The following is a 13,752-nucleotide window of genomic DNA, read 5'->3' as shown; positions in this document are numbered from 1 at the left end:
TCCTCGATTGAGGGCAACAGTACTATGACAAACGCAAACGAAACAAATTTACAGGCGGTGAATCCTGATAGCCAGCCAGTGGTCCACCATAGGTACCGCCCAGTGACTCATAAATACGCTAATACTGATCTTGTCAGGGCAGACTCCTGGTCCGTCTGGCTATGAATGCAATTGTCGGCTACCGCCATTACCCGCCAACTGCAGCTCTCGTTCTCACTCTTGTTTCTGCCATCAGGAATGCCGCAGCCTCTCCTCTGTGTCCGGAACGGAACGAGATCACACCTGAGGACCTAAACACGTGCAAGTACGGCGTGGTGCTGGGATGGTGTGGCAACCCGGCTTGTGGCAAGGTCAGTGTTCCCTAACTTCTGTTCCCAGACTCCCGTACCAAGCTCTCATGTCATCCATTTGTTGTCACCCAGGCTTTAACTGCAGGGGCGGGGAGATCTCACAGTGAAACTGTCAAGTACCCAGACTTTCACAGCGTTGTGCAGAGTGATTTCTTCACGGACCCTGTTTCTGTACAGCTTCACACACACACACACACACACACAAAGACACAAAGTTAGAGAAGATTCAGAGGTATGCCACCAGACTCGTCCCGGAACTGAGAGGTATGAGCTACGAGGAAAGGCTAAGGGAGCTGAACTTCACGTCCCTGGAAAACAGAAGAGTAAGGGGGACATGATAACCACCTACAAAATTCTCAGGGGAATTGGCAGGGTGGAAAAAGACAAACTCTTTAGCACGGGTGGAACACGAACAAGGGGACACAGGTGGAAGATGAGTACCCAAATGATCCACAGAGACATTAGAAAGAATGTCTCTCAGTGTAATAGTTAACAGATGGAATACATTAGGCAGTGATGTGGTGGAGGCTGACTCCATACACAGATTCAAATGTAGATATGATAGAGCCCAGTAGGCTCAGGAATCTGTACATCAGTTGATTGACAGTTGAGAGGCGTGACCAAAGAGTTAGAGCTCAACCCCCGCAAACACAACTAGGTGAGTACAACTAAGCGAGTACCCACACACACACACCAAACTATGATCAGCTGTACCAGATGTCAGAAAGTGGGTTCAAGAGCTATACTTCTTCCTAAGTAATTAACACCGTGCGTCAAGCACCCTTGCTAACACCACTTAAGCATTCCTGTAAAAAAAATCGTCTATTCGACATTTATCCATACGGAACCTTTTGCTAAATGTTCCCGTGAACTTTTCCTGTTCACTGCTCCTTCCTGTGTGCCCTGGCGCCTACCCGCGAGCTGAAGCCATCATTCACCAGATAAACATCTACCTAATTCCACCCTACGCTCGGGCATTCATTCTACGCTTAACCTATTATAACATAACATTGTAATTAAGGAAACTATCAGTCTATCGTTCTACTACACCCAGTTGGCCCCCTCGACATCTATCACACCTCACTGATGCTCCCCTTCTAAGGTCACAAGTCATAGGCCAAACTCTATAATTGGCAAAAACATTTTTAAAGCCCTTTTCAATGTTTCCTTATCGAAATAGTTACCGATTCAGCTGTCGTAGCCTCATTTATTCTGGTATTTTGATTTTACAATGATGTGTTGATTTACAGGGCCCAGGAGATCCATGTGGAGGCCGCTGGGAGGAGAACGGCATCTGTGGAGAGGGAATGTACTGTGTGTGCGGGTACTGCGCTGGCTGTACTACAACTCTTGAGTGCGCATTGGGCAGATTCTGCTAGTTATACAGCGCCCCGGAGCCCCTCCAGGGCGCATTTGGCAAGCTCACCTGGCTCTTCGCGAACAGCTCACTGTAAGGCTTCGAACCCCCTATGGAAGCCTCTGGTACCACTTGCCATTCCGAGAGCGACGTGAACCGAAGTGGGAATTCTCTTCGGAACTGGCAAATTCGTTTTTCTTCTGGTGTCCAACGAGCTGAATGTGTCTAGCGCGCTCACCAACGGGTCCAAGTTCCCTCATGACAGTGGCAGTTTCCCTACCAGACCACACCTACGTTTTTGCTTTTGGATTTACTGTATATATAATTTGTTACCGTTTTGCTGTCGGCTGAGTGCAACTAGCGCGATTTGTAGGCGGGTGAAGACGGGCATTTGCTACGTAAGGAACTAAAATAAAAAATGCAATATAGTTCTTTTATGTATGTGACAATGATGCCCAGATGGCGTCACCAACTTACTGCTTTGTGATAACTCGTGCTCCTGACGGAGCCGCAAGCCTATTGTAAGTTAACGGATCTCCCGGCTGGACCCGGTCCTTGCGGAACCGGATCCTTTTAACCGGCCAGTGATACATATACCGTATACGTAAACCCATCCCTGATATGTCTCAATAAGTATTATTTAACTAATAAATGATACAAATTTTGGTGAATTTGTTTATAGTAAGTTAAAAAAATGTCTATTGAGAGAAAGAGAGAGAGAGAGAGAGAGAGAGAGAGAGCGAGAGAAATATGAACCTATTTAGAACAAAATTCACAATAAACTTCTTTGAGTATTGATTTTTTAAATAATTCCTTTCTGACAATATATATCCTCCTTGTTTCGCATCGAGTCAAGACACACGTCAGTACGTATATGCTTTGATTATATTACAAGGCAGTGACACACATATATATATATATATATATATATATATATATATATATATATATATATATATATTATATATAATATATATATATATATATATATATATATATATACACACACACACACCGAGAAGTGTACCAGTCTTGGTGTGTATACAGTGTGTTTACATTAGTCCTGGACTATGTTCAGAATTAACTGGTTGGTCAGTAGGCTACTGTGGTGACCTACTAACCTTCCAGAGGTTGACAGGGCACAACCCGTTCTCGCACTTGCTTATAGTCAATATTGGCTTATTTAATAAGTGCATATGTAACATACTAATTGATTGTAAAGATTTTAGTTTACCTTGAAAAGCTTCATAGAAAACACCGACCTCACCTAACCTTCTTAGTATGTTAAGATAAGCATCTTATTGCTTCTTAATTACAATTATTACTTAACCTATACCGTTGATAGGTATATCAATACAGGGCATTACGTCCAATACAAAACTAATGCACTAAGTTATATCTAGGACTCTTTCATATTAAAAAATAAACTCCCACTAAGAGCATGATAAACAACACAGTTTAAATGAAGAGTATTTTTACGCCAATCATGCTGAATCTATTTGCTCTCTCTCAACTTATCAGGTTGACTTCATTATGTAGTGACAATGCTTAGTGATCAACCAGCATGTAGTCTAGGCTAATACTCAGTTTGTTCAGGATAAAAGTACACCCAAACGTATGTACACTGAAAAACAGTATGCACCATTTATTTATTTACCTATATATATACAAGAAGGTACATTGGGTTTGTGATACCTAGCATGTTATTTACAATCTTGTAAAGCCACTAGTACGCGCAGCGTTTCGGGCAGGAATTAATGAATATATCCTTGTGTTTGTGTGTGTGTAATTGGTTAATGTGTGAACTTAAGGCCTTGCAAAACCCTGTAGGGTTAAGGCCAAACATGAGCTTATTGACCACTCACTCGGCACACTCTAGTTCTGAACGAAGTCCAAGTCTAACATAAACTGTGCATGGAGTACTAATCCTTTTCTGTAAAATCTTTTAAAGTGGATCGAGTAATAGTGGCAACACGTCTGAAAATAAAGGGAGTGACGACGTTTCGGTCGGTCCTCGACTCTGATCAAGTGCTGTAAAGAGTGTCAGAGAAAGTACTTGGTCTTTGCCAGATAATAAGGACCTTCAGCAGCTAGGCGGTTCCACGTGTTAATAACCCTATGGGTGAAAAATTAACTACTGGTTTCTATCCTGCATTGTGGTTGAGCTTGAAACAATTGCTCCTTGTTCGTGTTATATTTGACTTTCGAAAAATGGTATAAGTGTTATTTACCAGCAAAGAACAATCATATATCTGTAAAGGGCAACCATGTGTGCGGTATACCACAAATCATAATATAGAACGTAAAGGCAATGTAAGGGATCTGGGTGTACTCATGTCGGAAGACCTTACCTTTAAAGAACACAATAAAGTAGCCGTCACAACTGCAAGAATAAAGACAGGTTGGATAACAAGAACTTTTCACACTAGAGATGCTATACCGATGATGATACTCTTCAAGACACTAGTGCTCTCTAGAGTGGAGTACTGCTGCACAATGACAGCCCCTTTCAAAGCTGGAGAAATTGCTGACCCGGAGAGCGTGAAGAGATCCTTTACTGCTAGAATCCACTCAGTAAAACATCTAAACTACTGGGACCGACAAAGAGCCTAAATCTGTATTCTCTTGAGCGCAGGCGGGAGAGATACATAATAATTTACACATGGAAAATAGTAGAGGGGCTGGTCCCAAACCTGCACACAGAAATAACACCACATGAGACCAGGAGGCATGGCAGGATGTGCAGAATAACCCAGTTGACGAGCAGAGGTGCAACAGGCACTCTGAGAGAGAACTATCAACATCAGAGGCCCGAGACTGTTCAACATGCTTCCACTACACATAAGGGGCATAACTGGCCGACCCCTCAGTGTTCAAGAGAGAACTGGATAAGCACCTCCAAAGGATCAACCAGGCTGTGATTCATCCGCCAGGCTGCGAGCAGCCGTGTCAAACAGCCTGGTTGACCAGTCTTGCAACGAGGAAGTCTGGTCGACGACCGGGCCGCGGGGACGCTAAGCCCCGGAAACACTTCAAGGTAACTTCTAGGTAACTACCAGTAAAGGACAACCATAAGTGTGGTATACCAGTAAAGGACAACCATAAGTGTGGTATACCAGTAAAGGACAACCATAAGTGTGGTATACCAGTAAAGGACAACCATAAGTGTGGTATACCAGTAAAGGACAACCATAAGTGTGGTATACCAGTAAAGGACAACCATAAGTGTGGTATACCAGTAAAGGACAACCATAAGTGTGGTATACAAGTAAAGGACAACCATAAGTGTGGTATACCAGTAAAGGACAACCATAAGTGTGGTATACAAGTAAAGGACAACCATAAGTGTGGTATACCAGTAAAGGACAACCATAAGTGTGGTATACCAGTAAAGGACATACATACGGGTTATACAGCCGCGTTCTCCTGTGCCAGGTAAGTCACTACGGGCTTACAATAGACCGTGTTAATAGGAACTATTGTTCCGAGTAGCTGAATCTAAAACAACAACGGTTAAGGGGGAGAGACCGTGAAAATAGTTAAGTTACGGCTAGCGACACGTATTACATTCTCTAAACATGTGTAAATTCTGTTAAAGAAAACAAGCTATTTGGAAAGTTTTAACGGAGACGCAAGCAATATGGAAATCAACCGAAAATACACAGTAATCACCTAGTTGATTTCATTTACATCTGTTTACTCGGTTAAGGTCTTGCTCTTTCCAGCTATCGACTGGTTAATGCACTGAACCAATAATTTATCTGTGCCTTAAGAGATATGAAGCATGCTTTAACAGCTTCTGTGATACAGATATAGACAAACGTTTAAGTATGATGCACAAGATATAATTCAGTTACGTTTAGCAATTGGCTACTTGTTGTCTTATACTTCACCCTGGTGGAAGGCCTCCGAATAATGTGTAATCGATGCTGAAGGTTTCTTTGAGAGTGACGAGATGTTGTCTGAAGTTAGCTCTGCCACTGTGATATCTGAAGCAGTGGAGGAGGAAATGTCTCTTTTTTTTTTTTTGAGATATATACAAGAGTTGTTACATTCTTGTACAGCCACTAGTACGCGTAGCGTTTCGGGCAAGTCCTTAATCCTATGGTCCCTGGAATACGATCCCCTGCCGCGAAGAATCGTTTTTTCATCCAAGTACACATTTTACTGTTGCGTTAAACAGAGGCTACAGTTAAGGAATTGCGCCCAGTAAATCCTCCCCGGCCAGGATACGAACCTATGACATAGCGCTCGCGGAACGCCAGGCGAGTGTCTTACCACTACACCACGGAGACTGTAAATTCTCTCTGGTATTAAGCAGTGGGTGCAGTTGTTATTTGTAACTTTCCTGTATTGATAGCTGTGTATTACGTGATTGGTACGACTCTGTCTTTTTCTCTAGTGGCTGGTAATTTTGCTAAGGTTCCCATGTCTTTCTAATAGTACAATAAAATGTGTATTGTGGAGTGCATTGCTAAATCACCGGTATATGTGCCAAGTTAAACACAACTTGTTGTAGATACCCCTGAAGGTGGAGTCCTGAGAGACAATGTGTTCATTCTCGCAGGGAGAAATGCTAGTAATAATTCTTGCGAAAAGTGATAAAACTTGTAAAATATTAACAGTAATAGTGGCAAGTGCAGCACAAGACGAAGTTGTGGTAGTAAAAGCAATAGTTGTAGATCTGAGTAGTAGATGCTCATTATTGTCGTGTGGGGAAGTGTCTGGTGCAACCCGCTCTCGCACAAGACAGTACATATATGACTTATTGCTTATAGTCACTATTTGGCTGCACTATTTGAACACCTGGTAACACTGAAGGTCAGGTATAATCACTGACCGCTTATGGCGAGGCTAGAATCTGTGGTATATTTACATTAGGGGTTCTGGTGGTGGCTGTGGTGGTGGTGGTGGCTGTGGTGGTGGTGGTGGCTGTGGTGGTGGCTGCTGTGGTGGTGGTTGTTGTTGTGGTGGTGGTGGCTGTTGTGGTGGTGGTGGCTGTTGTGGTGGTGGTTGTGGTGGTGGTGGTGGCTGTGGTGGTGGTGGTGGCTGTGGTGGTGGTGGTGGCTGCTGTGGTGGTGGCTGTTGTGGTGGTGGTGGCTGTTGTGGTGGTGGTTGTGGTGGTGGCTGTTGTGGTGGTGGTGGCTGTTGTGGTGGTGGCTGTTGTGGTGGTGGCTGTTGTGGTGTTACATGTTTCACAGGCTCTCGAGCTTACTGGAGACGCGTCCACAGGCGCACAACGCATTTGGAACTCATTTTATCATTGCTCTTCTACCTAATTCACCTTTAAGGTGAGACTCGGCTATTCCTCTCACCCATCTGTAACAATTTGTTTGACGGGTAAGAGCCTGGATCACGGCACTAATGCTCCACAACGTGGCAGTTACTGCCCAAGGCTGCCCTTGTAACAACTGCTGTGCGGGGTTACTTACATCTTGTGAAACACTCTCCTTAAGGCGGCTCTGCCTTCAGACTCTCCTTGAGTATTTATCGTTTAAATACTCGCTGTCAGAAAACAATATAATTGTGATGTTTTAAAGACAAGGATGACTCGGGTGAGGCAAGATATAGGCGAGGCGAGTAAGGTAATGAGTGAGGGTGTGGATACAGAGTGAGCACTGACTCAACCTGAGCACTGACTCAACCTGAGCACTGACTCAACCTGAGCACTGACTCAACCTGAGCACTGACTCAACCTGAGCACTGACTCAACCTGAGCACTGACTCAACCTGAGCACTGACTCAACCTGAGCACTGACTCAACCTGAGCACTGCAACAGCCCACTTAGCTCCAGGAGTAATCAATCCTTATAGGCTATCGCTGATGAGGTGGTCAAGGTACTTTGCACTCCAGGGGGTGATTCCTGCCAATGGAAATTCTAACCCTGATCGACAATTAGTTCTTAAGTGATTTATAGGATCATTCAATCATTCAAGCTTTTTCATAAAATAATATATTATATATATATATATATATATATATATATATATATATATATGTATATATATATATATATATATATATATATATATATATATATATAGAGAGAGAGAGAGAGAGAGAGAGAGAGAGAGAGAGAGAGAGAGATAGAGATATTGCGACCAACAGATATACACTTGTCCAGGATTGAGACACCGGTAACTACACAGTCAAAAGGAATAATTTCACGTTCCCCTGTTCGGCGCTGGAAGCGATTCCCGCCCTCACCACACATACTTGTTTATACAACTTCCACCACCACCGCCCCAAGTGAGTCTCTCATGTTGCGTCACGTCCTGAATACATACAATAACCATAACTCCGGACGCGCTTGAAAGTATATGACCTTGACATATGACCCGACTATTTTTCGTTCTTCGAAATTACTCTAGTTCTTCCTCGGGAAGTGATAACGGGATACGAGGAGGAGACGAGTGCCCTGCACGCCATATTGCTTATATTTCCAAATTTAACTAATTCTGTCTTAATCTTTAAGATATCTATTAACTGATACGAGTGTCTTAATCATGTATATGATCACTTCTACTGATGACTCTACGTGGATGACCGAACTTGGCCTGCCTCAGCTGAACTTCACCTCTGACCGACTTTCCCTGAAATTCCGTATATTTGTTCTTGGTTGGTCTCTGACCTATCTGGAGAACTTTATCATTTCAGATACACGTGTATGAGCCAAAAAAATGTAATAATTTTTTTTTTATTACATGACAAAAATGCAATGATAAATTTATATTGATATATAATACGTAGACATGTCTGCCGAATTGAGCTTCAGCTCTAGAGATCCGCCTTTTTTAATTCAATCGATATCTGTTCAGGTTCCTAAGCTCTTTGAATTATACAATTTATACATTTAAATAATTATATGAAGTTTACCTCCACCTTTTCACTCACTAACTTATCTTTCTTAAGAATGACATGGAAGACACTGTTTCTAATATTCTTATGAATATGTTGTGCTTAGTTCTTACCTATGTTTCTTGTTTATGCCTTTTAAATGTGAAATAGCCTATCCATGTCTAAAATGTCGATTCCAATTAGTATTTTTGTGTTGTGATCATGTCTCCTTTGCTTGTCCTAGTGCGTTCGACCAATAGTATGCAATAAATATTATGACTTTTGAAGGATTGCCTGACAACCCATCACCCTAAAATGAAAGTACTTATATTAATTATTTGGTCGAAAGTACCAATATGTAATAATGGACTACGTTTGTTTTATTGAATTTGGACAACCATAAACTATTTTAAAGGCAACATTAATATAAGCCCTAACCTCTATATAAGGCACTACGGGCTCACCATAGCCCGTGCTACTTGGAACTTTGTTCCAGGTAGCGAATCTTAAAACAACAACCACCTAACCTCTCCTAACAATCCTACGCCTAATACATGCTATTTGAGACGTAATAAAGTTATATATATAAACCTAAAAGGGGCACCACCTCTGGTGCAATTGTAGGGACCCATAGCCTCGGAGAAGAAAATAAAGAGTACTCAGATATTACATACATATATGCTATACTAGGCCTAGGAATATTTGTTTGGTTTCAGCTCTTTTTCCCCGGACTATAAGATCTATAGTCCTACAAGTGGTCCATCACTACATAATGGCACTTTCGATGAAATAGTTACAGTAAATACCATCATTTCAGGACGATGGTTGTTGGTCGAGTGATACGAGGCATTTATCCTGTTCGCGTTACTTGTGTGTCTCTTCCCTGGAACTATTATGGTGGGAACTTGTGAACTTTCTCTTCTTGGTGAGCCTGAGCCCTCTATCTTCATGCTGGCCACCTTAGCATTGTAAATGTGTGGCCACCTCTGTGGTAGAAAATAATAATAATAATATAAAAACTTACTGGCCAGACTCAACAGTCTTTAATCGACTGAATTAGTGACTTACATATAATCCACTACGTCACACTTTCCTTACAATGATTCACTCTATTATGGTACTCTTATTCAGAGTACCATAGTAGAGTGAATCTCTTGATTTGCCACTTCGTACAAAATCTAACCTTTTACCCCTAACCAGAAGCGTACGAACTCAAGTAATTACCGAATCTAATCTACCGATGCATAGAAAACATGGATATTTGAGAGCCGCTACTTTTCATAGTAACTTGTAATTTGTGCGTTGGGGACCTAGAAAATGGCACGTACTAGTTGAGAGGACAAGTTGATGTGCTTATCAACTACTGGGGATTATTACAGCCGCACCTACGGGCCATCAGCATGTATACTGTAGTCCTGAACACTGTTCAGGTCTAAATTAATCTCAGTGTACATATACTGTATCGAGAGGCGTAAAAATACCTCTCGGTGCATTTGCCAGTGCAAACTACTGATCACACGCCTCTGAATGATTAACCATCCTGTTTGATGGGGATTTTTAGCATCATGTAGCTAGTTTTTTTTGACAAGCTATACTCTCCTCATATAGTCAAAATGCACGAATGCAAATGTACCTAAATGTGTTAATAAAAAATAATAAAAATAAAAATCTGTGCATGTTTGTGGGGGACTCATATTTTAATCGATGTTGTTATTTTTCTAAACATACGTTACTGATAACTTGTGGGTATGTGTGCATGCGTAAACGTTCTTGCGCGTGAACACTTGTGCGCGTTTAAGTGTTTACCTGCGTTGGTGAGTGTATTTGCTCCCCCCTAGGTGGTGAACAACTGGGTCGTCAGATCCCTGGAAGGTTCAAACTCATTGTGAAACAAATACTATATCCAACTGAAGTGTGTGTGTGTGTGTGTGTGAGGGGATACTGCCCATATTCCTCGGGCTATCGTGGAGGTTCGTGACCTACTCTCTCACATGAACATACAAACAATTCCTTAGCTGTTGCCTCCTAGCCAGTCGTGTCCTTGGCCAAGAAACAGGGCTTTCGAGAATATAAGTATTTCTCATTTAGATACACATCGGATGATTCTAGTTATCAATAACAAGAAGATCCACTCCTGACAAGGACAGTTGCTGTTTTTCATGAGATGGGATACTGAAGAATTTATTTTTATGTTTTTTTATTGAAAATATGCAAAATAAACATTAATACATTGTATTTACAAGATAAATATTATATTATTTTTTGTTGGTATAATTTTTTGTGAAATATTATTTATTACTGTACCAATAGCTGTCACTATCCGGGAACACACATACAATAAGGTGTTAACCTCCTGTTTCAGTATATAAATTCAGAGTTTACTTTAGACCAGGTCATTAATACACTTGCTACTTGGTCAGCAAGTTTGAGATGCCTTAATAACTTTCAATAGGTTGATAGGCGTTATACCCAACCTCAAAAATGATAGTTATATTGGTTTCTGGAACACTCGCTCAATATCACGTATCTCATCCACAAACCCAAAATGGTTAGACCAATACCTTTTAATCCCTCTCCAACCAACAGATTATAGCACATCCATCCCTTTAGATCATCATATCTTATCGTAATAAATTATAACACTGCTACAGCTCGCGAAGATCCCCCGTAAAACTTTCCTTTTTTGGTTTGGTGTGACCTTAAGGCCTATCAACCTCTGGAGGGTTATTAAGGGCATTACAATAGCTTACTGACCAACTATGTATACTTTAGTCCGGAATGTAATCCAAGACTGAAGTAAACTCAAGATTATATAACACAAAAGGTGGGATGAGGGTGTTCACCTTTCGTTCTATGTATCCTCCTTAATGAACTCTTCTCAGGAAGGTCAGGTTATCTTGAGGTTATCTTGAGATGATTTCGGGGCTTTCAGTGTCCCCGCGGCCCGGTCCTTGACCAGGCCTCCACCCCCAGGAAGCAGCAGGTGACAGCTGACTAACACCCAGGTACCTATTTTACTGCTAGGTAACAGGGGCATAGGGTGAAAGAAACTCTGCCCATTATTTCTCGCCGGCGCCTGGGATCGAACCCAGGTACATAATAGGTCAGGTACATAAACAAAAGCTTACCCTAGTGACGAGGGGGTTTGGGGAATGGGTGGGGGGGTGGGTGGGTAGGGGGTGGGGGGGGGGAGACTTGACAGGAGAAAATTAGAGTGAGGTGAGGCGTATATTTAGTTTGAGAAATAGTGCCGGTGCTTCCACAGTTACAGCCCCGCTCCTGTGCCAGGTAAGTCCACTACGGGCTCACCATAGCCAGTGCTACTTGGAACTTTTGTTCCGAGTAGCTGAATCTATAACAACAACAACATGCCGGTGCTTAACCTAGCTGCTCGATGTTTTTTCCAATTTTGGTCTCGTCTCTTGAGGCACAGTCACAGGCAGGACTGAAAATATTGGCATCAACTACAGGCTTCCAATAGTGATAATTGTCGTTTGTACTTAGTGAATGATAGTAATTTGAATCATGGAACCTTTTTCCTCTATTGATTGATTTTTAACTCAGAACTAGAACAATTTCCTCTTTTCTAGAACAACAGATACATATATAATTATTAAAACATAATTTTGCCTAAAATGAAAAATGAAGCATGCTGATATAGAACTTAAGATACTAATATTTAATATAAAATTAAACTTATATGTAGTGCAATCTTCAGAGCACAAATATTTATATATATATATTTATATTATATATATATATATATATATATATATATATATATATATATATATATATATATATATATAACTTTAGAACACTTTCCCACCAGGAGACTCGAACCCTAGCCAGCACAGAAGCCTTCCAGCAACTGGCATAACAGGTACGCCTTAACACGCTCCACAACTAATTATATATATATATATATATATATATATATATATATATATATATATATATATATATATATATATATACATATATATATATATATAATTAGTCATGAGCATTCAACATCAGCACCATATTCAGGAGTTAGACAGGGTCAAATTTTGAAAATAGTTCATGTAATAGCCACCGATCTTCTACAGGAATTTAAATAGCTTTACAACAAAGCAATGTGTGACTGTAATTAAAAACAAAATTGCGTGAGGGTTAAGGCCCATCAAACCCCTGGAGGGATGTTAATGGCAAAGCAATTTTTTGGTACGTTTATATTCACGTTCTACGTTACGTTCTCATGAAAGGGAGACTGTTTTGTTCGTAAGTTCTGGTAAGTTTTTTATAGTGTGTATGATGTTGACCAGACCACACACTAGAAGTTGAAGGGACGACGACGTTGACTTGACAAGTCGTTCACAATCGACTTGAGAATGGTCCAGGACGGACCGAAACGTCGTCGTCCCTTCAACTTCTAGTGTGTGGTCTGGTCAACATACTTCAGCCACGTTATTGTGACTCATTGCCTGCGTCTGTATGATGTGATAAGGTCCGTTTGTGGTTTACAAACTATATTTAACTACACTTCCAAGTTCCATAAAATGTAATACATTGCCGAGATAAAACCCGCTTGATATTGTCTTAATTTGACAAGAGAGACACTTCCGGTGAAAGCAACCTTACATTAAACTAGATCTGAACGTGTTGCGCGGTTACTGATGTCTTGCAAGTGTTGCTCTTCTCGCCGTGATGGGCGTCTAACTGAACCTATTGTGTAACTGTCGTTTCTTAACATCTCGGTAATAAGAGGCACTGACTTTGAAATAGTTTGTTTATTATAAATGTTTAATGCGTTACATTTCCTGTCAATGCTTTCTTATTTTTCAATGGATCTTACAGACTACAAGCTTATCGAATCTGTCAGACGAGGCTCCTTAATCTTTACAAAAGAAGGTCGTTGAATCTTACAGACTATAGAAACTTGATCGATATTACAGACTAAACAAGCTAATTGCAGACTATAAGCTAATTATAAATGTCTCCAAGCATCTTGTAGACAACAGACGACCTTTACCAATCCACCAAATCGCAGACAAGCTCATTAGATATTACAGACTGTAAACAAAGCATTTTAGATCTTACAGACAGAAGATAGTTAATCAGTACACAGTTGTGGTGGCCTTAATAACACTTCCCTCGGTTGATCAGCCCCATTACAAACCCAAACCAAGATGGGGCTCACGTATATACAGTATAATAACAGGTTA

At 41.0% G+C, this 13,752-nt stretch overlaps 2 protein-coding genes across 2 annotated transcripts in view; both read left to right on the top strand.

Moving 5' to 3' along the window:
• The window catches only part of LOC123774004 (neuroparsin-A), a 21,647-nt gene extending 19,146 nt beyond the window's left edge, over positions 1-2,501 (top strand). Inside the window, exons 3-4 of the mRNA XM_069318753.1 lie at positions 236-350; positions 1,601-2,501. Coding sequence (XP_069174854.1) covers positions 236-350; positions 1,601-1,729 — 244 coding nt within the window. The 3' untranslated portion in view covers positions 1,730-2,501. The remainder of the gene's footprint in view (positions 1-235; positions 351-1,600) is intronic.
• A 1,702-nt stretch (positions 2,502-4,203) lies between these two features.
• Positions 4,204-13,752, top strand: part of LOC123773843 (mucin-2) — a 52,157-nt gene continuing 42,608 nt past the window's right edge. Inside the window, exons 1-3 of the mRNA XM_069318899.1 lie at positions 4,204-4,281; positions 4,814-5,142; positions 8,184-8,326. Of these exons, the coding sequence (XP_069175000.1) occupies positions 4,204-4,281; positions 4,814-5,142; positions 8,184-8,326 (550 nt within the window). The remainder of the gene's footprint in view (positions 4,282-4,813; positions 5,143-8,183; positions 8,327-13,752) is intronic.

Source organism: Procambarus clarkii, chromosome 91, assembly GCF_040958095.1.
Source record: "Procambarus clarkii isolate CNS0578487 chromosome 91, FALCON_Pclarkii_2.0, whole genome shotgun sequence".
NCBI lineage: Eukaryota > Metazoa > Arthropoda > Malacostraca > Decapoda > Cambaridae > Procambarus > Procambarus clarkii.
Note: the sequence above shows the minus strand (reverse complement) of the source record. Positions and strands in the feature narration are given on the sequence as shown.